The following is a 25514-nucleotide window of genomic DNA, read 5'->3' on the forward strand; positions in this document are numbered from 1 at the left end:
TCTCTGCCCTTTCACACTCAAATTGTCACATTTTACATCCTTATACATTTTCCTTCGTGCTTCATTCTTCATTTCTTTTCCTTGTCTAGTTTAAAAGTCTCTGCCCTTTCATACACCCATATTGTCACATTTTACATCCTTATACATTTTCCTTCGTGCTTCATTCTTCATTTCTTTTCCTTGCCTAATTAAAAAGTCTCTGCCCTTTCATACACCCATATTGTCACATTTTACATCCTTATACATTTTCCTTCGTGGTTCATCCTTCATTTCTTTTCCTTGCCTAATTAAAAAGTCTCTGCCCTTTCACACACCCATATTGTCACATTTTACATCCTTATACATTTTCCTTCGTGCTTCATTCTTCATTTCTTTTCCTTGTCTAGTTTAAAAAGTCTCTCTGCTCTTTCACACACCCATATTGTCACATTTTACATCCTTATACATTTTCCTTCGTGGTTCATTCTTCATTTCTTTTCCTGGTCTAGTTTAAAAAGTCTCTGCCCTTTCACACACCCATATTGTCACATTTTACATCCTTATACATTTTCCTTCGTGCTTCATTCTTCGATTTCTTTTCCTTCCCCAATTGAAAAGTCTACCCTTTCACATATCAATACTGTCACATTTCCCTCCAAACATTCACATATACACACACCCTTCACCTTCTTTTACTCAAGGGTGTATTTTTTTTTTTTTTTTTTACAAAGGAGACAGCTCAAGGGCACAAAAAAAGGAAACAATAATAAAAAAAGCCCGGTACTCGCTGCTCTTAAAAAATAATCAAAAGAGGTGGCCGAAAGAGAGGTCAATTTCGGAAGGAGAGGTGTCCTGATACCCTCCTCTTGAAAGTAAGCAGAGGAAGTGGGTGAGTGGAGAAGGAACAGGTGAGGGGAGGGAGGGGGAAGTAAGTGGGAGTGTAGTTATATGATGTAGGTTCAGGTTAGTTAATTGCCCCGATGTAGCAACCTTCCCGTCCCTCCCATCATACACACCTGTACCCCTTCCTCCCCCCCCCCCCCCCCACACACACACACACACACACACATAGTTTCACACGCCTCTACCACGCACATCATTTTCTAAGCTAATTTGAGGATGCTTAACTACTAGACTAATTTTTGAGGTTATTGTAACTTAACACCTGAACTAGTAGATTTTATTGAACAAATGTACTTTTTAAAATATTTCTTAACATTCTAATACAGGGAATTAGTAACAGTTAAGACAAACACTGACACATACAAGCCTTTTTCTATTTGTAACCTCGTATTCTTGGGTAATTTAATTTCATATCAAATTCGATGGTTGAGAACGAATTATTGAAGCGAACGTGAAGACAATATAGGTAGGTCGTTTGTTATGTTTTTAGTGTCACGAGTTTTGTGTCTGATTCTTAAGTGTGCGGAAGAAAAGCAATGAAAATGCTGAACCATCTCGCGCAGGAGACTTAATTTCTTTCTCACACACACAACACACACACACACACGACCCACCTCCAGGAGGACGGCCTTTCAGCCTTTTACTCCGTCAAAACTGTGCGTATTGCCGGTGAATCAGTGGGATATTTTACATGATCTTACGTCTACGTCCTTCCCTTCCCTCTATTCCACTTTCCTCCACAAATCGATTTCTTTTTCACAACTAATATAAGGAAATACAATTTAACAGACACACGTCATCTACGCATAACGTAAATTTCTCTGTATATTTATGCATAAATCTCAAAATTATAAATTAATTTGTTTTTTGTGCACAGTTTAATTTTGCATATATTTATATATAATACATGATGATTATGTTGAGTCTATGGCTTAAAACTTATATTCAGAAGCGGCGTTTGAAATTTGGAGCGCTCTGGTAGCCCAAAAATGGGGAGGGGCGATATCTTTGCACGGGCGTAGCGTAGGGGATCGTAATAATCCCACAGCCGGAGCGCTTCCCCGCGTTACCGGTCTTCAAACTGTCCTCGTTGCCGCCTCTGCCCAGGTCGTCCGTCCCCTGGTGCACCACGATGGCCAGGTTGCCGATGTAGCGCTGCGAGTGCGGGTCGAGGGAGATCTGCCGGTCGTGGATGTAGACGTCAGCCTCGCCGTTGTAGTTGGCTTGGATGTTCCCGAGATCGCCCACATGCCTCACGTAATCAGTTGGAGCCCCGTGATTGGTCTGTGGCGGAGGAGGAAGGTGTGAGGGAGGTGGGGGGGGGCAGGGTGAGTCAGTTTAGGTAGGCATGAGGATAAGATGTGACCAGACCATAGAATTTGTTGTTATGCTTATTAGAACAAACAGGTAGAGAGGGAGGAGTGCGGACACTATGCGCCGCCTGTTTCGCAGCCCCCAAACACCTGAGACGCCGAGAAGAGAAAATGAAAGCGAAAGCGATGGGAGAAAAGGAGAAAGAGGACTTGGGGATTGCGGTGAAGCAAATAGATCAAGAGACTGAGCGAAAGACCAGACTTATCACCCACCAGGGAAGAGAGAGTGGGGACGCCCAGGAAGACCAGGTGCACGGCTGTGGCTTTGAATCCGCATCCACACTTCAGAACTAGACAGCCTTTGGCTGACAAGCCAGGGCCGTAATATCTGGGGGGGGCTAGGGGAGCTATAGTCCCCCTAATGTTATCTATATTGGCCTCAAAATGCCTAGCTTAAATGTGTTTAATTTTCTAAAAATTTCCCCCAACTTTACATTCTCGCTTTGCTTGCCTCCCCCCACCAACACCCACCTCATGAACCTATTATTCCCTCTAGCTCACCCCAAAAATTGCATGGCACCAGTAGTAGTGGTCCAGAACACTGGCCTGACAGTCCCACCATCCAACAGGCCGTACTGGATTGCATGGCACCAGTAGTAGTGGTCCAGAACACTGGCCTGACAGTCCCACCATCCAACAGGCCGTACTGGATTGCATGGCACCAGTAGTAGTGGTCCAGAACACTGGCCTGACAGTCCCACCATCCAACAGGCCGTACTGGATTGCATGGCACCAGTATTAGTGGTCCAGAACACTGGCCTGACAGTCCCACCATCCAACAGGCCGTACTGGATTGCATGGCACCAGTAGTAGTGGTCCAGAACACTGGCCTGACAGTCCCACCATCCAACAGGCCGTACTGGATTGCATGGCACCAGTAGTAGTGGTCCAGAACACTGGCCTGACAGTCCCACCATCCAACAGGCCGTACTGGATTGCATGGCACCAGTAGTAGTGGTCCAGAACACTGGCCTGACAGTCCCACCATCCAACAGGCCGTACTGGATTGCATGGCACCAGTAGTAGTGGTCCACCATCCAACAGGCCGTACTGGTTTGCATGGCACCAGTAGTAGTGGTCCAGAACACTGGCCTGACAGTCCCACCATCCAACAGGCCGTACTGGATTGCATGGCACCAGTATTAGTGGTCCAGAACACTGGCCTGACAGTCCCACCATCCAACAGGCCGTACTGGATTGCATGGCACCAGTAGCAGTGGTCCAGAACACTGGCCTGACAGTCCCACCATCCAACAGGCCGTACTGGATTGCATGGCACCAGTAGTAGTGGTCCAGAACACTGGCCTGACAGTCCCACCATCCAACAGGCCGTACTGGATTGCATGGCACCAGTAGCAGTGGTCCAGAACACTGGCCTGACAGTCCCACCATCCAACAGGCCGTACTGGATTGCATGGCACCAGTAGTAGTGGTCCAGAACACTGGCCTGACAGTCCCACCATCCAACAGGCCGTACTGGATTGCATGGCACCAGTAGTAGTGGTCCAGAACACTGGCCTGACAGTCCAACCATGCAACAGGCCGTACTGGATTATACGGTAGAGTTTGGCCACCATGATCATCGGCGCCATGTTGTTACCAAAAGATTGAAGTGTTCTTACGCAATAAAGCCTAAATTGCAGACTGCAGTAACATCAGCATACCTTGAATGGATTGAAGTGTCCCCCGGCGGCCGTGCACTGCTCTGAGAGGTCACCCTTCTCGTGCACGTGGAAGCCATGAAGACCCTGAGACAGCCCTTGGATGCGGCCTGTGGAGGGAGGGAAAGAAATAGATACGGCATGTGGAGGAAGACAGAATGGATGCTGCTCGTGGAGAAAGTCGGAGATAATGGATACGGCCTGTGGAGGAAAATAAGAATAAAACCGACCGTTGATTACGAATGGCTTGAGATGAGGATAGACTAATTTCCATAAGATTGAGAGAGCCCGGGAGATATTTATTGTGAGGTGGAGGAGGAGGAGGAAGAGGGGCTGGGAAATACAAAATCCCATGAAGATTAACCTGATTGTCATGGGTTATTTTTCAGTTCATGGTGTGGAGGTCGTGCAAAACTATCACCAGGATCACAAAACAGGCCACGGAAATTACAGCAACACTATCCTTGGTGTCATATTCTTAACCCGGTAGCAGCGACGGGCCAAATTTGTGGCTTTACCGTGTAGCAGCGACGAACCAAATTTGTGCCATGATATAAACCCCAAAAAATAGATGCTACATAATCTGATCACAAATGGTTTGATATATATTATGAAATGGTTTGTGTGAGGGGTGATTTTTTTCTCATTTTTTTCGCTTGGAGGGACCATTAAGAAACATGATCCCCGCTGGTACCGGGTTAAACGTATCGGGCTCTCATCACGACTATTTTCTAAGGCCACAGAGATTAACCGGGCTTCCCATGGGTGATTTTCCAGTTCAGGGCGTGGAGGTTGTGTAAAACTACCACTTATACGTCTTCTTATGCGTCTCGGCAGCCCAGTTCGCCTGTATGAAAAGCCTCTCTTAGAAGTTGCTGGGATTTTCGCGGTCTGTTTTGCGATTCTTGTGACAATTTTACACGACCTCCGCACCCTGAGCTGGAAAATCACCCATGAACACTCGGTTAATCTGTGGCCAGCGTTACCAAATTATCGTACTCAGCCACTCGGCACATCGTATTTTTCGGTTTCTGACGTACAGATTTAGCAAACAGACACCAATGACTAATGATTTTAACGATAACTTTACCGATGACTAATGATTTTAACGATAACTTTAACTGGAATTTCGTTATCTGTGTGGGTAGGAAAGTTTCGGGCCCTGGAACTGAAAATCGGGATGTTTTGAATACGATAATATGGCAACGCTGACTTGAGACTGTGGCCTTGGGAAATGGTCGTAACGGGAGCTCGATACGTTTAAGAATATGTCACCATTCACCAAGGATAGTGTTACTGTGATTTCCGTTGCCTGTTTTGTGATCCTGGTGATAGCTTTACACAACCTCCACACCCTGAACTAATAAATCATCCATGGAAACCCGGTTAATGCTCTGTGGCCCTGGGAAATGAGAGCCCGATCCGTTTAAGAATTTCACCAAAGATCGTGTTACTGTGATTTGCGTGTCCTGTTATGTGATCCTGGTGATAGTTTTACACAACCTCCACACCATGAACTAATAAATCACCCATGGAAACTCGGTTAATCTCTGTGGCCTTGGGAAATGGTCCTAATGAGAGCCCGATACGTTTGAGAATATGACACCAAAGACACAGACACAGGTAGACACAGACACTCACCTGAGATCAAGACTCCACCCTGGTAGTTTTGGAGGTAAAGCCTTCCACTAATTTTGTCAACGCCAGGGACCATATCCACAACGGCGTCGAAGTTCTGTTGAAAAGAGTTAATAAAAAGGTGAGAGAGAGAGAGAGAGAAACTACGGCAAGGTGATTTCCCACTATTCAAATAATTGAGGATGAGTTTACCTGGTTAATTATGAGAACGCGAGCGAGCGAGCGAGAAACTAAGGCAAGGTGATTTCCACTATTCAAATAATTGAGGATGAGTTTACCTGGTTAATTATGAGAACGCGAGAGAGAGAGAGAGAGAGAGAGAGAGAATGTTATACAACACCCCAAGGTCGTTTTCTATTGCATGCTGTGTAGAGAGGAAATTTGAGGGAAAACTATGCTATACTGACCACGTTGCGAGAGCCGTGACCAAAATGACCTCTAGAATGCCTATTATTATGAAGTTGATTATGTATTGCAGCCACTCATGCGTCCCTGTGCTGGTGGTTACGTGTGTGTGTGTGTGTGTGTGTGTGTGTGTGTGTGTGTTGGGTTATGTATGCGTTTCTTGAATCTTATCTGTTCTAATTTACTTATTTTGAACTACTACTACTGCTACTACTACTACTTATTTTTGTTATGTATGAACTATGAATTTACTTACTTTACTCATATGTTACTTGTTTTCCTGATCGAATATACTTATACTTTAAACTAATATCTACTACTTCTACTACTGATTCTACTCACGTGCGTGCAGCGGGCATATGCCACCACGCTGAGGAGGAGGAGCAGCTTCATTCTGACCTGTGAACGTGAAGAAAAGATAGAAATTAGTGTTCAGTCCGCATTGCCCGCCGACCTCTCTTCCTCATCCCCCCCATTCCCCCGCCCGCCGCATTCCCCCGCCCGTTTCGCTCTGTGTTCTTGGTTGTGTTTCGAAATGGTCGCAATGAACCCGCTCGGTGCTCACGCTCACTCCCACGAAGTCACTTTTACTCCCACGAACCACACGAACTTTTTTTTTTTTTTTTTTTTTTTTTTTTTTTTTACTATACTCAGACTCAGTTATGAAATTCGGTTGGGCGGGACCAGCTCGGGAAGTCCACCGGTCATAGCGCTCCCAAATCTTACTAGGTCGGTATTACAAGACACGTCCGATTCTTACATCAGTATTTCTAAAGGTTAAAGAGGGGGTCAGTCGGGTTCTAATGAGTGTTTCTTCAGGTTCATGGTACAGGTGAAGGGTCAAACTACCACCAGGGTCATAAAACTACAACTGGAAATTCGGTTGGGCGGGGCCAGCTCGGGAAGTCCACCGGCCATACCGCTGCCAAATCTAAGACACTTTCGCTTTTCACATCTGCTATTTCTAAAGGTCTAAGTCAGTCGGGTTCTAATGAAAGTTTCTTCAGGTTCATGGTACAGGTGAAGGGTCAAACTACCACCAGGGCCATAAAACTACTCCTGGAAATGCCCACAACTCCTATGAAAGACTTGTCAAATATGTGAACTTGGACGGCGAAATGTCTTGTAATACGACCCCTTTAAGATGTATACAGAATATTTGATACACAATTTCAACTCGTAATTAGCTGATATATGAGAGAGTGATGAGGGAGGGATGAGGCAGGGCTATGAAGAGGTTCGGATCCCACCCAAACGTACTTAATATTTGTGTCGGGCTATAATTTGAATGGCCTACCTTTCGTTTTTGGGGAGGACCTCATAGCGACAGTATATATATAATCTACCTTTGTCATATTCCAGAGGTTAATCAATGGCTTCCTCCGAGTAATCTTCGCCTTCATAATCACATCCTTCGTTGTATAATCACACACTGTACTGCCTGGGGGTTGGGATGGCATGCTCCTCCCTTCTCCTTTGTTGTTTTTACTTGCAACAATAAACTATCAATCAATCAATCACTACACCACATTTTTTTCTTTATAGTCACCCCTGCATTACCTCGCTCAGCTGTCCACGCCCCGCCACGTGACTTCAGACAATAGTGAAAGTGGACGGAGTCATTTCACACGGAGGAACTTGCTTCTCTATTCATTTCTTGTTTGGCAATGTTGCACTCCCCTTCCTTTTCTTTTGTAATTCGGTTGGTATTGAGCAAGGGGGGTCGAGGGGGTAAGTCAATCGACATTCAGTTCTTACTTAGTTAAATGTATTCCGCTTCTTTTTTTTAAAACTAGACCGGCATTTAATTATATATATGGGGGAGGGGCAAATTAAATGACATTGGATATATTTTTGGGGTAAATTAATCGGCATTTGGCTATATTTTTGGGGTAGATTAATCGGCATTTGGCTATACTTTGGGGGTAGATTAATCGGCATTTGGCTATATTTTGTGGTAAATTAATCAGCATTTGGCTATATTTTGGGGGTAGATTAATCGGCATTTGGCTATATTTTTGGGGTAAATTAATCGGCATTTGGCTATAATTTGGGGGTAGATTAATCGGCATTTGGCTATATTTTGGGGGGTAAATTAATCGGCATTTAGCTATATTTTTGGGGGTAAATTAATCGGCATTTGGCTATATTTTTGGGGTAGATTAATCGGCATTTGGCTATATTTTGGGGGTAAATTAATCGGCATTTGGCTACATTTTTTGGTAAATATATATACATTTACATTTATTTTTGGGGAAATAATGGAAGAAAATAATAAGAAAGTAGAGAACAGAATGGAAGAGTAAAAAGGAAAGATAAGGATGAGGAAGATGAATAAGAAGAGAGGAGAATAAAAAAAGAAGAGAAGGAGGAGGAGGAGGAGGAGGAGAGACTTATTTAATCACTCAAAAACAAGACACTTAACGAGGCAATAAAAGAAAACAAAAAAAACAAACAACAACAAAAACTCGCTCCGTCCAAGGTTAAACATGACGCACAAACGCACACACAAACAAACACACAAACACCACCACCACCACCACCACCACTTTCGATAAACTCTTCCCAGCACTGTAAACCAAAACCACTGTGTGTGTTCGTGCGTTCGTGTAAACCGCATTCCATCCAGGTGTATTGCCAGCCTTTACCTTCCAATTAGCAACACTCCAGGTAACTCCACGACAAGCTCAGGTGTGTCTGGTCAGCCCACACACCTGGTTTATATAGCACCTGATCTCATTGCTGGATGTTACTTGATCGCATTTCTTTTTTCCTTTCTTTTTTTCTTTTTCGTCCTGTTTTGTGTTATTCCTCTCCTCTCCTCTTCTCCTCCTCCTCCTCCTCCTCCTCTTCTCTATCTTATTCTTCTCTTTGTTTTGTGTCTTTTCTCTCTCTTCTACTTTCATCCTCTACCTATTTTTTTCTTTTCGTTTTCTCTCCTCTTATTCTTTCATTCGCCTCTTCCTTTCTTCATTTCCCTTATTCTTCCTTATTCTTCCTCCCTACTTATTCCTCTTTATCTGTTTTGTATCCTTATCCTCTTCTCTTTTTCTTTCTTTCTCTCTCTTCCTTCCTCTTCCTTCTTATTCTGCTTTCTGGTTTGTCTCTCCTCTTCTTCCTCTTTCCTTCTCTTCCTCCCTCCCTATACTTATTCCTCTCTATCTGTTTTGTTTCCTTATCCTCCTCCTCCTCTTTCTCTTTATTCCTCTCTCTTCCTTCCTCTTCCTTCTTATTCTTCTTTCTGTTTTGTGTCTTCTCTTCCTTTTCCTCTTTTCTGCTCTTCTCCCTTCCTTCACTCCCTTCTTATTCCTCTCTTCTATTCCATTCCCTTATTCCTCTCTTTATTTATCTATCACCCCTCTCATCTCCATCTCCCTCTCCACCTCCAGCCTCCAGCAACATTTGTATAAGAATTTAATTGAGTAAAATCTGTTGATATTTATTATTATTATTTTTAGGAGTTCAGTGATGTGTTGTTGATTAAATGTTATATTGGTGATGTGTTTTTGTTACTTTCTTTCTTTCTTTCTTTTATTGGCATTTATTTATTAGTCTTTCTATCTATCTATCTATCTGTCTATCTACCTATCTATCTATCTATATCTATCCATCTAGTTTTATTCTCAATTCATCTTAGGTTTAATATTATTCCTACGTTCTATTCGTTTTATAAGATTTCTGTATAAATGAAAAAAAGAATAATATTGCGTTTCTATCTATATTAATTTCTTCAGATATATTTCCATCGTTATAAATTTTTCATTGTTTATATTTTTGGTGATTTCTCCGTGATTTTGTTGAATTTATAGATACACTGAATAGGAGACAGGTAGATAAAGACTTGCAGGTAATTATTTATATATATATATATATATATATATATATATATATATATATATATATATATATATATATATATATATATATATATATATATATATAGAGAGAGAGAGAGACCTTCAAAACACGTTTGTTATGCATCTAGCAGTGTGTGTGTGTGTGTGTGTGTGTGTGTGTGTGTGTGTGTGTGTGTGTGTGTGTGTGTGTGTGTGTGTGTGTGTGTGTGTCATTGATTCTCCTAGCACGATTTCTTCCCTTTTAGTCCTCCTCCTCCTCCTCCTCCTCCTCTTCCAGGAATTTCCAGAAGATAACACACACACACACACACACACACACACACACACACACACACACACACACACACACACACACAAACACACGTTAAACAAGGCTTTATAGACGTATATACGAACACACAAACTGCTATACAGAACTCGACAATTACCTTTTTTTTCCTGTTTGTGATTTTCTTTACCTTGAGAGCTGCTGCTGCTGCTGATGATAATAATAGTAATAAAAATTATAATAATAATAATAATAATAATAATAATAATGATAATAATAATAATAATAATAATAATAATAATAATAATAATATCGTTACGTCATGTTCCTCAACGTCTCTTACGTGAATATCTCTCTCTCTCTCTCTCTCTCTCTCTCTCTCTCTCTCTCTCTCTCTCTCTCTCTCTCTCTCTCTCTCTCTCTCTCTCTCTCTCTCTCTCTCTCTCTCTCTCTCTCTCTCTCTCTTTACACACACACACACACACACACACACACACACACACACACACACACACACACACACACACACACACACATACACACACACACATATCAAGGCATACATCTTTTTATCTACCTCCTCCTCCTCCTCCTCCTCCTCCTCCTCCTCCTCCTTATCATGCTTCTTTTTTTCTTCTTTTAATCCTGCCTTCAACTCTGCGTATACTCTCCCTCCTCCTCCTCCTCCTCCTCTTCCTCATTTTTATTCCCAGTGCGGTCAGAGGTGAGGAGGGAGTGAAATATGATACAACCGGGACTACCAACTCTTTCCTACTCCTCTCTCTCTCTCTCTCTCTCTCTGCGTGGGTTTCAGAGTGTTTTGAGTGTGCTGTTGTATTTCAGGTGTTTTTGCGAGTGACTTGAGGGTGTTTAGTCGTGCTTGTGCTTGGGTTTCTGTGTGTTTCGTGTGTCCCGCGGGGGCCTTTGTGGTCCCGCGTGTCGCACGCGTGCTTTGGGTGTGTCGACAACCCACCCTTTGAATTCCCTGAGGATTCAATCTGCTCCTCCTCACTACATCCTCTTTAAATCCCCTAGAGGATTAACACTTCCTACACCCCTTTCCCTCACCTCACCTAAGCCCCCCCCCCCCTCGCTCACCTCACATCCCTTTTGCTCCTCCTCATCCCCTAGAGGATTAGCCCTTCCTACTCCTCCCTCACCTCCACATATTTCTACGCCCTCCCCCCCTCACTCACCTTACCTCACATCCTATTTACCCATCCCTTCACCCACCTTACCTCGCCTCTTTCTTAACCTTTCTTGTTCTCACACACCTCACTCACCTCACATCCCTTCCTACTCCTCCTCTCTCCCACATACCACCTTTCCAAAACAACCTATCACTCAACGCACCCATTACCAAACACTCCTTGATCTCACCCTCACTCACCGCCTCCCTTTCCCCTCTTTACTCACCTCACATCCCTTCCTACTCCTCCTCTCCCCTCACCTATTTCCTAACCCTCCTTGATCTCACACACCTCACTCCTGCCTCTCTTTCCCCTCTTTACTCACCTCACATCCCTTCCTCCTCCTCTCTCCCACCTCACCTATTTCCTAACCCTCCTTGATCTCACACACCTCACCGCCTCGCTTTCCCACTCTTTACTCACCTCACATCCCTTCCTACTCCTCCTCTCTCCCACCTCACCTATTTCCTAACCCTCCTTGATCTCACACACCTCACTCACGCCTCTCTCCCCCCTCTTAACTCACCTCACATCCTTCCTACTCCTCTCTCCCACCTCACCTATTTCCTAACCCTCCTTGATCTCACACCTCCCTTTCCCCTCTTTACTCACCTCACATCTCTTCCTACTCCTCCTCTCTCTCACTTTTCCTCCATTACTAAACTACCTCTCACACCTCACCCCTTTCCTAATCCCCTTCACTTTGTGTTTTTATCTCTTTCATTTCAGCTAAGATGGCGCCTAAGAAGTGCAGTACTTGTAACGGTAGCTTCTCAGCTCACTTTACAGGGCGTTCTGCTGTCTGTCGACTGTGTCTGTCCAGGCAGCATCTCGAGACAAGACTGCAGGAGCAGGAAGAGAAGATGGAAGAAGGCCAGAATAAAATAATGGAGCTTTCTCTCACCAGGCAGCATCTCGAGACAAGACTGCAGGAGCAAGAAGAGAAGATGGAAGCAGGTCAGAATAAAATAATAGAGCTTTCTCGCACTGTTGCCTCCTTGCAGGAATTCATCCAGGCTAACGTTGCTGTGGTGCCAAACCCTTCTCCAACCGACACCTTGCCCTCAGCGGTACCGTCGACACCAGCGGACAACACCACGCAACGGGAGGATGCTAGTGGCACCGACCATGATGGCTTCACCGTCGTGAATGGAGGCCAAGCCAGCCAGACAAGCGATTTATCCTGTTCATTGCTTCAACAGGTTTGCCATTCTGGAGGAGGAGGACGAGCAGGAGAGCACCTTCCTGGTGGGTGACTCCATGATTCGCCAGCAGGTCGTTGAGTTCTGCGGCAGAGTTCCTCGTCGAAGACGGAACTATTGCTATCCTGGTGCTGGGATCGACGACATAACTGCTGCTCTTGAGGAGATCTCCCCCCAGGCTACTAATGATTCACTGTTTGTTATCCACACAGGTACGAACGACGTCACCACGACCCGGTCTGAGGAACTCCTGGAGAAGTACCGTAGGCTCATCCAGCAGTATAAGACTAAATCCCTAACATTTTGATTTCAGGAGTTCTACCACGGACTTGGGCGGAGAGCGACTTTTCAGTAAGGCCTTCAGCCTAAACAACCGCTTACAGACTCTTTGCAGGGAGCTTGACGTGGAGTTCCTAAACGCATGGGACAATTTCTATGGACAAAATGAACTTTTCCACAGGGACGGATTGCACCTTTCTCCCATCGGGGCAGCCAGACTCGGAAGGCTCCTCAACGAAGCAGTGCGTGTCATCCGAGCAAAAAACGAGTCACGGCCACGTCCCTCCACCCCGCCCGTGTAAATAGACGCCGTGCATCGCAACAAACCCGTAACCGTGATCCCGCAAGTACCACCACCTGTATTACCAAGCCTCTAGATAACTTAAAAATCCTTAGTTTCAATGCGCGTAGCCTAAGAAACAAATTTGATGAACTGAGATGTCTTGCTTTAACAGAAAATTTTGACATAATTGCTATAACCGAAACATTTATCGACACCACAAATATTGATTTAAGTACCGAATACAACATAGATGGCTACAGACTCTTCAACAAAGATCGTGTAAACCGTAGAGGCGGTGGCGTCGCCCTTTATGTCAAAAGCTATTTGCAACCCACCGACAAAACACCGGGAAACAGTAACGTTGAACATTTGTGCGTGCGAGTAAACATTGCAAAAGTCAATTTAAATATATCTGTCACCTACAGACCTCCCGGGCAATCACTCGATGACGACCTTGAAATGTACAGCGTCTTAAGGCAGTCACTTAATAACAACGACTCACTGATATTAGGAGACTTTAACCTCCCCCATATCGACTGGGCGACACTGTCAGGCACAGAAGGCGAGTCACATAGAATGATCGAATTTCTAGAAGAAAATTATCTAAGCCAAATGGTTTATGAGCCAACTCGACAAAATAATATACTCGACCTTGTTATATCGACCCAAGATAACCTTGTCAGTAGTGTCACGGTAGGAGAACACCTCGGTTCTTGCGATCATAAATTAGTGCGCGTGGACATTAAAGCTCAATCATCAGTGACTGAAAATAAAGTAAAGGTGCCCAATTTCAAAAGAGCTAACTTCGTAGAAATCCGACAAAAACTAACAGAAATACAACTATCAGATGACGGCAACGTAGAGGAAGCCTGGCTAAGCCTTAAAAATCACTTACTCACTCAGCAGAACACATTCGTCCCCTTGTGCGAGAAGCGAATTAACACTAATAAAAGCCCACCGTGGTTTAATAGCGAAATTAAACAATCAGTCAATGAGAGAAAATTGTTTTACAGGTTAAAGAAAGAACAAAGCACGCCCGAGAACATTAGACTCTATAATGATGCCAGGCGACGAGTAAAAAGACTAGTAGGTCAGGCAAAGCGTAGACATGAAGAAAATATTGCAGCCAACTGTAAAATAACCCGAAATCTTTCTTCAGTTACATAAACAACAGAAAGGCGATCAAAAGTGGTATTGGACCTTTAACAAACAGCGACGGTGCACTAGTGACTGACAGCCAACACATTGCAAACCTCTTAAACAATTACTTTTCCTCGGTGTTTAATACTAACAGTCTTCCTCTCGCTACCACCAACACCAGTACTATTGTAAATCTCGAGCATGCATTGCCTAATTTTGAAATAACAACCGATGAAGTCCTTAAAGCTCTCCATTCACTTAAAACAAATAAGTCCTGGACCTGACAAAGTATATCCAACTCTGCTGAAAGAAACGAAGAGCGAAATACTCTCCTCCCTCACAACAGTATTCAATATGTCCTTGCGACAAGGCATCGTCCTTCAGATTGGAAAAAGGCTAACGTGACACCGATTTTCAAGAAAGGAGACAAAAAGTACCAGGTAATTACAGGCCCATTAGTCTAACTTCGGTTGTAGGTAAGCTACTTGAGGGCATAATTAGAGACAAAATTGTGAGTTACCTTGAAAGCCACTCATTGATTGGGGACTCACAACATGGCTTCCGAAACAAAAGATCCTGCCTATCAAACCTATTAACCTTTTATAACGACCTCTTCACTGTTTATGACGTAACTAAATCACTGGACGTAGTCTATCTTGATTTCAGAAAGCGTTTGATAAAGTCCCGCATCATAAATTACTTTACAAATTAAAGCAAATAGGTATTGACGGTCAAGTAAACCAATGGATCGCGAATTGGTTGAGCAACAGACAACAAAGAGTAGTGATTGACGGATTTAACTCAGAGTGGGCGCCTGTCACTGGTGGCGTCCCTCAGGGCTCGGTCCTTGGCCCAGTGCTCTTCATTATTTACATCAACGACGTGGATGTTGGACTCAATAACCGCATTAGTAAATTTGCAGACGACACAAAGATTGGTAACTCGGTTCTCACTGACGAAGACAGGCAAAGCCTCCAAGAGGATTTGCACAAAATTTCAGCTTGGTCGGATAGATGGGAGATGCCCTTTAACGTAGACAAATGCCAGGTCCTTCAAATTGGAACGAGGAATAAGAAGTTCGATTACGAAATGCGCGGCGTTAAACTCAAAAGCGTTCAATGCGTCAAAGACTTGGGGGTCAAAATCGCGTCAAACCTCAAATTCTCACAGCAATGCATCGATGCAGCAAATAAAGCGAACAGAATGTTGGGCTTCATTAAAAGAAACTTTGTATTCAAGAATAAAGATGTAATACTCGCTCTACAACAGTTTAGTCAGACCCACTTGGAATATGCGGTACAGTTTTGGTCCCCCACCATGCAAAGGATATTGCTAAATTAGAAGGTGTTCAGCGTCGGGCAACGAAAATGATCCTTCCTTGCGCAACAAATCCTACGAAGAAAGGCTTTCTATCCTTAACATGTTCTCTCTTGAGAAACGTCGCCTCCGAGGAAAATTGATCGAATGTTTTAAAATACTTAATGGTTTCACGAATGTAGACAGATCAACATTGTTTATGATCGATGACAGTCTGCGCACGAGGAACAATGGCGTAAAACTCAGATGTAGACAAGTAAATTCAGATTGCACCAAATTTTTCTTCACCAACGTTGTAGTGCGAGAATGGAATAAGCTTCCACCATCAGTGGTCCAGTGTAACACGATTGACTCCTTCAAAAATAAGCTCGACCGTCACTTCCTTCAACTTAATATCAACTAGAGCAGAAATGCAACGTTTTGGAGTCTTCTGATTAATGTAAAATCACTTAGGTTTAAGGACAGACCACCAAGTCTGGACCATGGGGTCTGTGTGGTCTGATTTTCTATGTAAATCTATGTAAATCTCTCTCTCTCTCTCTCTCTCTCTCTCTCTCTCTCTCTCTCTCTCTCTCTCTCTCTCTCTCTCTCTCTCTCTCTCTCTCTCTCTCTCTCTCTCTCTCTCTCTCTCTCTCTGTGGTAAATGTGTTTCTAGTATCGGTTTTCTTTTCTTTATGTCTATTATTAACTTATCATCTTTTTCCTTGGCCGGCTTTCGCTCGTGCTACGTGAGGGAGAGAGAAAATGAATGAAGGAAGAAAGAAGGGAAGTGAAGGAGAAGGAAAATACTAGCGATACGTGTCAAGGGGAAGGAGTTGTTGAGTTTGTGTTGGAAAAAGTGAAAGAAAAAAATAGATGCTTGGGTTTGTTAATGTATTGGTTTTGTTGTTGTTGTTGTTGTTGTATCGTTATTATTTTTTATTGTTCTTTTGTTCTTCTTGTTCTTGTTCTTAATTTTTCTTCTTTTCTTCTTCATTTTCTTCTTTTTCTTCTTCTTCTTCCTCTTTTAATTCTTTTCTTCTTCTTTTCTCCTCCTTCTTTCCTTTTTTTTTTTTCTTCTTCTCTGTCTTCGTATTATTGTTCCTTGTATTATTGTCGAGCCACAGCGGTGTCGGACCCTGCCGTCTCCGCCACTCGGAGGTTAAAACTGAGAGGCTCACCCTGCCTCTCACCCATCAGCCTTATCTCGGAAGGGAAATGACTGCGTCTTTAATCGAGCCCCGGCACAGCTTCCATGACATGAAGACAGGTTGATTATGCCCCAGCCAGGAATCAAAGGAAGACAGGTTGATTATCCCCCAGCCAGGAGGACAGGTTGATTCCTGGCTGGGGCATAATCAACCTGTCTTCCTATGATTCCTGGCTGGGGCATAATCAACCTGTCTTCCTATGATTCCTGGCTGGGGCATAATCAACCTGTCTTCCTATGATTCCTGGCTGTGGCATAATCAACCTGTCTTCCTATGATTCCTGGCTGGGGCATAATCAACCTGTCTTCCTATGATTCCTGGCTGTGGCATAATCAACCTGTCTTCCTATGATTCCTGGCTGGGGCATAATCAACCTGTCTTCCTATGATTCCTGGCTGGGGCATAATCAACCTGTCTTCCTATGATTCCTGGCTGGGGTATAATCAACCTCTCTTCCTTTGATCTATTATTATTATTATTATTATTATTATTATTATTATTATTATTATTATTATTATTATTATTATTATTATTATTACTATTATGATTATCCTCATTATTATTATTATTGTTGTTTTTGTAGTAGTAGCTGTTGAAATCATTATTAATTATTTTATTATTGTTATTGTTATTATTTTACTTCATCTCTTTAGTTGATTCGTGTGAGAAGAAAAAAAACCTACGTGATTTCCTATTTACTTTTATTTTATTTCTTGAAGCTTAACTTGATTCTTTTTTTATATATTTTTTTACTTCCGGGTGAGACGTTTAATTCAGCGCCGCGCCCTTTGCTGCGTTTAAGTGAGTCAAGGCTTAGCAAATTTGTACGACTTTCCTTCCATTATTTCTTGTATTTTTTTAATGTTTCGTAGATTTTATATATATATTTTGGGCGTGTGGTTGCTCGTCAAGGTGGTAATTTCTCTCTCTCTCTCTCTCTCTCTCTCTCTCTCTCTCTCTCTCTCTCTCTCTCTCTCTCTCTCTCTCTCTCTCTCTCTCTCTCTCTCTCTCTCTCTCTCTCTCTCTCTCTCTCTCTCTCTCTCTCTCTCTCATATCCAGATTTTTCCCACTAAACACAGTTCACTGGTGTTCAAGGAGAGAGAGAGAGAGAGAGAGAGAGATTCTCTCTCTCTCTCTCTCTCTCTCTCTCTCTCTCTCTCTCTCTCTCTCTCTCTCTCTCTCTCTCTCTCTCTCTCTCTCTCTCTCTCTCTCTCTCTCTCTCTCTCTCTCTCTCTCTCTCTCTCTCTCTCTCTCTCTCTCTCTCTCTCTCTCTCTCTCTCTCTCTCTCTCTCACTCTCTCTCTCTCTCTCTCTCTCTCTCTCTCTCTCTCTCTCTCTCTCTCTCTCTCTCTCTCTCTCTCTCTCTCTCTCTTCCATATACATTTATAAATTAAATTGTTCTCATAAGCCAGGAACCTAACTAAATACTCCATAATGCTCAGTCCTATCTAACACCAGACACTATAAATATTTCTCTATAGTTTCCTCAAATCTCTTACTTTCCCTATCAACACCAATCACTATTCAATGTATATTCCTAGTAATTTCATGTTCGGTTTTGGGAGCTTACAAACTTAACAGACTGTGGAACTGGTCTAATCTAACTCGATTTATATATATTACAAAACTTACCAGGAGCTTGATGAGCGAGGAATGCATGTTGGTGGACATATTGAAAAGTAGGATATCACTTGCAGGACTCCGAAGTAGGTCAAAGTATAGAATTTTGACTCTTAGGATGCGTGGTGAGGAGAACTGAAGGTCGTAGGATTCAGGATATAGGACTTAGGTATTGTAGGAGAGTAGGATATCACTTGCAGGACTCCGAAGTAGGTCAAAGTATAGGATCTTGACTCGTAGGATGCTTCAGGCCGTAGGATTCAGGATGTTATAGGACACTAAGACATGCCGTGGGGTCAAGAATTCGAATGACAAGATCCTATAAGAGAAGTGTAGGACGCGGTAGGATCTCCGTAGGATCTCCAAGAACTGAAGACGTAATAGAACTGAGGTCGTGACGGGAGCTGCGACGGCCTGTGAGTGTGTGTGTATGTGTGTTTCCAGGTGTGTTAGGAAGCGGAAGTCTTCATGTTTACCTGTCCTAATTACGGTGTCAGGTGTTCCCAGGTGATAGAGGGGAAGGCCTTGAGAGAGAGAGAGAGAGAGAGAGAGAGAGAGAAAGAATGAAAGATGGAAAGAGCGGAAAACAAAGTCAGGAGAGAGAGAGAAGAATGAAAAGATGGAAAAGAGCGGAAAACAAAGTCAAGAGAGAGAGAATAATTTAAAAAGAAAGAATGAAAAGATGGAAAAAGAGCGGAAAACAAAAGTCAAGAGAGAGAGAGAGAGAGAGAGACTTCCTTGGGTTGTGGTATTGTTCTCAGCTTGTTTGTTTGTTGTTATTAAAGTGAAAGGCGTATTATATAAGTTATGTAGTGATTGCCGTTGTATAATCTTCCCTCTGGCCTTCTTCCTTCCTTTTGCCTTTCATCTTTCGCCTCTTCCTTATCGTTTCCTCTCCTTTATCTTTCTTTATTTTTTCTCCTTTCTTCCTCCTCCTTTTCTTCATCATCTCTCCCCTCCTCTTCTTCCCTTTCTCTTTTCCTTCATTTTTCCCTTTCTTTTCTATCTCTCTCACCTTTTTCCTTCTCCTGCTATATTCATCTCATCTCTTTCACCTCCTCTTCTTCCCTTTCTCTTTTCCTTCATTTTTCTCTTTCTTTTCTATCTCCCTTACCTTTTCCTTCTCCTGCTATATGTATCTCATCTCTTTCACCTCCTCTTCCTCCTCCTCCTCTCCTTTTCTTCATATTTCCCTTTATTTCTTTACCTATTTTACCCTTTTCCTAATCTTCTTTTCTTTTCTTTATAGCTCCCTTTCTTTCTTAATCTCTCCTCCGTCCCCTCCTCCTCCTCATCATCATCATCATCTCTCACTCCTCCTCCTCTCTTTCAGGCTACGGTCACATCGCGCCCAAGACCAACTGGGGCAAAATCGTGACCATCTTCTACGCCATCCCGGGAGTGCCTCTGATGATGCTGTGCCTCGCGAACATCGGCGACGGCATGGCGCACTCCTTCAGGTTCCTCTACTGGAAGGTCTGCTGCTACGTCTGCACCAAGAGGCCCAAGAAGCGGCGGAGAGGCAGGTCCACGCGCGGCTCCAGAAGGTATACTGGCGAAGGACAGCTGGGGTCATATCCTTAAGGGGCCATACTCTCAAACTTTCAGAGTCCAAGCACATATTTGACTAGGCTTTCGTGGGAGTGTTGGGCATTTCCAGAGGTAGTTCCATAACCCTTCTGGTAGTTTGATCATTCTTTTGTGCCGTGAACCTACACAAACACTCATTAGAAAGCGATTGATCCCCGTTTCGACCTTTGGAAATAGTTGATGTAAGAGATGAAAGCGTCTGAGTGTCATATTCTTAAACATTTCGTCGCTCAAGCAAGCACATTGTTTCGACCTTTGGAAATAGTTGATGTAAGAGATGAAAGCGTCTGAGTGTCATATTCTTAAACATTTCGTCGCTCAAGCAAGCACATTTGACAAGGCTTTCGTGGGAGTGTTGGGCATTTGCAAAGGTAGTTTTATGACCCTTTTGGTAGTTTGATCATTCTTTTGTGCCGTGAACCTTCATAAACACTCATTAGAAAGCGATTGATCCCCGTTTCGAAGCGTCTGAGGGTCATATTCTTAAACATTTCGTCACACGCACATTTGATAAGGCTTTCGTGGGAGTGTTGAGCATTTCCAGAGGTAGTTCCATAACCCTTCCGGTAGTTTGATCATTCTTTAGTGCCGTGAACCTACACAAACACTCATTAGAAAGCGATTGATCTCCCTTTCAGCATTTGGAAATAGATAATGTGAAAGGCGGAGGCGTCTGAGGCTCTGAGGGCACATTTGACAAGGCTTTCGTGGGAGTGGTGGGCATTTCCAGAGGTAGTTCCATGACCCTTCCGGTAGTTTGATCATTCTTTTGTGCCGTGAACCTACACAAACATTCATTAGAAAGCGATTGATACCCTTTTTTGCCTTTCGAAATAGATGATATGAGAGGTGGAGGCGTCTGAGCACACCTACCCTGGAACGTTAATTGACTTTGAGACGTTGAAAGATGTGTTCGTTGTTTTGATTTTTGTGTTGGTTAATTCTTTAGTGCTCCTCCTAATCTCCTGAACCCCCGCCTCCCTCAGTGACCTCTCCCCCGTCTCCCCCAGGTACCCCAGCACTTCAGGAGGGTCAAGGGCTCGCACTTCGTCCTTCAGGAGATCGAAGAGAGCGTCCGAGAAGTCCGCGGACTCCCACTTGAGTGATTCCGCCTTCTACACCTCCTCCTACTCCGACCCCGACTACAAGTGAGAGAGAGAGAGAGAGAGAGAGAGAGAGAGAGAGAGAGTACTTGTTTCCGTATTTTTGCTGCTGACACTACGACTACTACTACTACTACTACTACTACTACAACTACTTATGTCAGCTTATTTTAACGTACATTCCTTCACGATATAATCTAAATATAATTGTGAAACTACTAACACATCCCAAAACGAAAGGGAAACTCAATAATAAGTACAGCATTTTTTTTAGCACCACTGTAAAATATGTATGCCACGTTTCTCTATATGCTTATAAAATATCTTTTCCATAATAAGTTAGCTGTTCTTTCATACGTTATAATACTAAGATTAAATGTGTATGCATATTTGGTGATCATATTTGCCGTGGTTTTATTTATATTACAACATATCTACATCGCGGGCTGGGAGACACGCGGCAACGCTGTACAAGGGGCTCCCCTACGTTGAACTCGCACACAACCGCACGTTTTGTTGAGCCAGACTATACTACAGCTATTACGTCATCAAAAACTCCAACCTATGTCACTTTTTTTCTCTCTCCCTCCCTCCCTCTCCCGGCGTTGTTCATCCTATCTGCTCCTTCCCTCTCCCTTCGTCTCCCAGGATTGAGGACGATATGGTCGAGGCGGACATGCGGACGCTAGGGGGTCACAGCCACAACCGCGCCTCGCAGAACTCGCGGGGATCAGACTACCTTGCCCCGCCAGCCAAAGACGTAAGGGGCAGGTGTTGTTGTTGTTGTTGTTGTTCTTCTTCTTCTTCTTCTTCTTCTTTTTGGTATATTTTTTTTGTCCATATATCAGTCATTATTTTTTGTTTGTTTGTTTTTCTTCTGTTCCTTCTCCTTTGACTTTTGTCTTTTATCCTTCTTCCATCTTTCTGTCTTTCCCTTTCTGTATTCTCCCTTATCTTCCTATTCCGTTCTTTCTTTGCTTTTCTTCCTCCATTCTTTCTTTATTATCTCCTTCTTTTCCCTCACTCTTCCATCTTTCTGTCTTTCCTCACTCTCTCCTTTCTATTCCTGTTCCATTCTTTCCTTGCTAATCTCCTTCCATTCTTTCCTTTTTATCTCCTTTTTCTTCCTGTTCCATTCTTTCCTTGCTAATCTCCCTCTATTCTTTCCTTACTATCTCCCTTCTTTCTTCCCTCACTCTTCTCTAACCCTTCCTCCATCTTTCTGCCTTTTTCCTCTCCCTCCTCCTTCTGTTCTTCCTTTTCCCATCTCCCTTCTCTTCCTGTTCCATTCTTTCTCTTCCCTCACTCTCGTCCTACCCTTCTATTTTTCTGTCTTTCTTTGCTCTCTCCCTTCTCTTCCTATTCTATTCTTCCCTTTCCTCTATCCATTCTCTTCCTATTCCATCATTTTCTTGTTAATCTCCCTCCATTTTCTCCTTACTATCTCCCTTTTTTCTTCCCTCACTCCTGTCTCACCCTTCCATCTTTCTCCCTTCTCTTCGTATTCCGTTCTCCCCTTACCATTCTTCTCCATCCCTCCCTCACTCTCCCTCCTTCACCCACACCTTCAGGAGGACGGGCGCGTGGCGGTGCTCTTCAACAAGTACGCGCTGGAGCAGGAAGGGTTCTCGTCGCAGCCACAGGAGGACGGCGGGGGCGGCGGCGGCAGAGGGGCGAGGGAGGCGGCTGACAGGGACGGGGACCTTAGGGGGTAAGTTAGGCACCGCGGAGCTTAACCACTGAGCCATCGGAGCGGTATGTGTGTGTGTGTGAGCGTGTGTGTGTACTTCCTCCTTCCTCCCTTCTCTTCCTCCTTTCCTTCTTTCCTTCTCATATTCCCTTCATTTCTTGTTTTCTTTTTATCTCCATTCTCTCTGTGTAACCAAAGAGTATGAAGTAAATTGGAAGGAGTGAGAATATAACACCAAAATTTCCTACGGCTTTGTGGTCTTTGTGAGAGTAAAATTTTCCCTAATGGTGATGATGGTAATTTGAGAGGGAGGAGGAGGAAGAGGAGGAGATAAAAAGATAATGATGGATATAAAGATGTTTTGAAGCAGGATGTGAAGGAGGAAAAACGAAAATGAGGACAAAGAAGACATGGACGAAAGTAGAGAATGAAAATGGTGATGATAATAATGATAATAATAATAATGATAATAATGATAATAATGATAATAATAATAATAATAATAATAATAATAATAATACCTACTACCTTCCCCTTTCCGTTTCCCTTCCCCTTTCTCTCCTTCCCCTCCTCTCCCCCTCCCCCTCCTTCCCTCTTCCCCTCCTCTTCCTTTCCCACCCTCTTTCTTTCCCCCTCCTTCTTCCTCTCCCTTCTCGTTTCCCCTTCTTCTTCCCTTCCCTTATCCCCACTCCTTCCTCCCTTCCTCCTCCCTTTCCTTTCCCTTCCCCTCACCCTTCATCTTCTTCCTCTCCTTTCTCTTCCCTTCCCTTTCCCCCTTTCCCTTCCGCCTTTCCTCCCCCATCCTTCCCAATCTCCTCCCTTTCCCTTCCCTTCCCTTCACCCTTTTTCTCCCTTCTCCCTCCCCCTTCCTCTTCCCTCCCCTTTCCCCCCTTTCCCTCCGCTTTTCCTCCCCTACCTTTCCCTCTCCTCCCTTTCCTTTCCCTTCCCTTCACCCTTCCTCTCCTTTCTCCCTCCCTCTTCCTCCTCCCCCTTCACCCCCTCTTCCCTCTGCCCCTCCCTTCACTCCTCTTGCTCCCTCCTTCTCCCCTTCCTTTCCCCTCTTCCTCCTACCCTGCTCCCTCCCTCTCCTCTTCTCCTTCCCCTTCCCATCGTTGCAGGGAAGGGCGTGAGGGGCGGGAGGGGAGCAGACGCAGCAGAAGAGACGAGGACCCTGACATCCCCGTGACCCACCAACCCCGGGGAGTCCATGGGGGGCACCGCGGCGGCCCCCCTCATCACCCTGGTAAATCCCCCTTCCCCCCTAAAGAGTGCAAGACCCCCTTCCCCTTCTCCCCCGCAAAAATAGTAGACCCCCCCCAGAAAATATGACCCCCTCAACCCCAATAATTTGCAAGACCCCCCCAAAATAATAATAGTAGACACCCCCCCCAAAAAAAATATGACCCCCTCAACCCCAATAATTTACATGACCCCCCAAAAATAATATTAGTAAGACCCCTTCAAAAATATATGACCCCCTCAACCCCAATAATTTACATGACCCCAAAATAATATTAGTAAGACCCTCCCTTAAAAATATGACCCCCCAAAACTCCAAAATTTACATGACCCCCAAAAAATAATATTAGTAAGACCCCCCCCCCAAAAAAAAGTATGACTCACCAAAGAAAAAATATATACAGTACCTTCCCTCACCCCCAAAATAGTATTATCAACCCCTCCCCCCTCGAAAAGTATGACCCCCCTCCCCCCCTAAAATTTATAAGACCCTCAAAATATAGGTAAAATCCTCCCCAGCAAAGATATAAGTAAAAAAAGGTGTGGGTAAGATCCTCTCCTTATAAGTACTATAGGTTAACCCCCCAATAAAATATAGGTTAGACCCCCCAGAAAAGTGTAAGTAGGACCCCCCAAAACAGTTAAAATAAGCTCCCCCCCAAAAAAATAAAAGGAATGCAGATTTGACCCCCTTGAAATTCTACTGGTTACTGCCCCTTCCCCCCACCCCCTTCTAAGATATTGGTGTATATGCTCCTCCCCCTTTTTAATACTTTCACTTTTCTTGACACATTATTACTTTAAAGTTTTGTAAGTGTCTGCGGTTCAGTGAGCTGCATTTTTCTCTTATCATCATTATTACTCTTGTTCTTGAGCTTATTTGATATTTTTAGTTCATTTTACAATTATACCGTACATTCGTTTCCTTCTCATAGTTCTCTTTTCTGACACTCTCCCTCCATCTCTCAAGGGTACGGTGACTCTCCTCCGATGCCCCGCTCACCCAGGGCATCGGAACGCTACCAACGGCATCTATCCCCGCCTCATGACCCTCGGAACCGCCTGTCACGCCTGGACGAGGAATACTACTACGACGACTATGATGACGGTTATGACGATGACGAGGAGGAGGAGGAGATGATCGAGGACAAGCCGGTTCCGATCTGGCTTGGCGTGATGCTGGTCGTGGCGTACATCTTCGGGGGCGCCACGCTCTTCTCGGGCTGGGAGGAGTGGAAATTCTTGGACTCGGTGTATTTCTGCTTCATCACACTTACCACGATAGGTTGGTTTGGCGGTGTGGGTGAGGTGTGGATGAGTGTGGTGGTGGTGATGGTGGGTGTGGAATTCTTATTTTCATTTCTGCTTCATCACCCGTGCGAGATAGGTTTGTTTGGTGGTGTGGGTGAGAGGTGTTGGGTGATGGGGTGGATGAAGGGTGGTGCTGTGGATGAGTGGTGGTGGTGGAGATGGTTGGGAGTGGATGTGGATTTTTTATATTTACCGGCTTATAAGACGGACTTTTTTCCAAAAAAATGTCCATGAAAATCACCCTGCGTCTTATAAAGTCAAGGTTCAGGTTAGGATC

The 25514-nt window shown here is 44.0% G+C and overlaps 2 protein-coding genes and 1 long non-coding RNA gene across 6 annotated transcripts in view; 1 reads left to right on the plus strand and 2 right to left on the minus strand.

Moving 5' to 3' along the window:
* Positions 1-25514, plus strand: part of LOC126994001 (uncharacterized) — a 77809-nt gene that overhangs the window by 48000 nt on the left and 4295 nt on the right. For all 3 annotated transcript variants that reach the window (XR_007748703.1, XM_050853259.1, XM_050853260.1), the window contains exons 4-9: positions 19638-19851; positions 20905-21042; positions 21646-21757; positions 22569-22708; positions 23806-23930; positions 24897-25211. Coding sequence is in view for 2 of the 3 variants with exons in the window: in XM_050853259.1 (XP_050709216.1) it covers positions 19638-19851; positions 20905-21042; positions 21646-21757; positions 22569-22708; positions 23806-23930; positions 24897-25211 (1044 nt within the window). In the remaining variant the exon portion in view is untranslated. The remainder of the gene's footprint in view (positions 1-19637; positions 19852-20904; positions 21043-21645; positions 21758-22568; positions 22709-23805; positions 23931-24896; positions 25212-25514) is intronic.
* Positions 1146-18722, minus strand: LOC126994018 (superoxide dismutase [Cu-Zn]-like). 2 transcript variants are annotated; one of them, XM_050853268.1, is made up of 5 exons: positions 18317-18722; positions 6302-6358; positions 5558-5651; positions 3920-4026; positions 1146-2166 (listed from the first exon to the last, which is right to left on the minus strand). In XM_050853268.1, the coding sequence occupies exons 1-5, from the start codon at positions 18353-18355 to the stop codon at positions 1828-1830; spliced, it is 636 nt and encodes a 211-aa protein (XP_050709225.1). In that variant the 5' UTR covers positions 18356-18722; the 3' UTR covers positions 1146-1827. The 2 variants fall into 2 exon arrangements, with proteins under 2 accessions (XP_050709225.1, XP_050709233.1); XM_050853276.1 differs by lacking the exon at positions 18317-18722 and adding an exon at positions 8608-8676.
* LOC126994036 (uncharacterized) lies at positions 16811-17249 on the minus strand. The gene is made up of 3 exons (XR_007748749.1): positions 17023-17249; positions 16949-16985; positions 16811-16911 (listed from the first exon to the last, which is right to left on the minus strand). It is a non-coding gene; the product is annotated as an uncharacterized LOC126994036 (long non-coding RNA).

Source organism: Eriocheir sinensis, chromosome 7, assembly GCF_024679095.1.
Source record: "Eriocheir sinensis breed Jianghai 21 chromosome 7, ASM2467909v1, whole genome shotgun sequence".
In the NCBI taxonomy this organism is placed as follows: domain Eukaryota; kingdom Metazoa; phylum Arthropoda; class Malacostraca; order Decapoda; family Varunidae; genus Eriocheir; species Eriocheir sinensis.

Coding starts and splice junctions, on each gene's coding strand:
- LOC126994018 (XM_050853268.1), bottom strand. CDS start 18,355: ATGTCCACCAACATGCATTCCTCGCTCATCAAGCTCCTG. Junction 6,359..18,316: donor CCTCGCTCATCAAGCTCCTG/GTAAGTTTTGTA, acceptor TCACGTTCACAG/GTCAGAATGAAGCTGCTCCT. Junction 4,027..5,557: donor GGGTGGAGTCTTGATCTCAG/GTGAGTGTCTGT, acceptor CTCCCTCCACAG/GCCGCATCCAAGGGCTGTCT.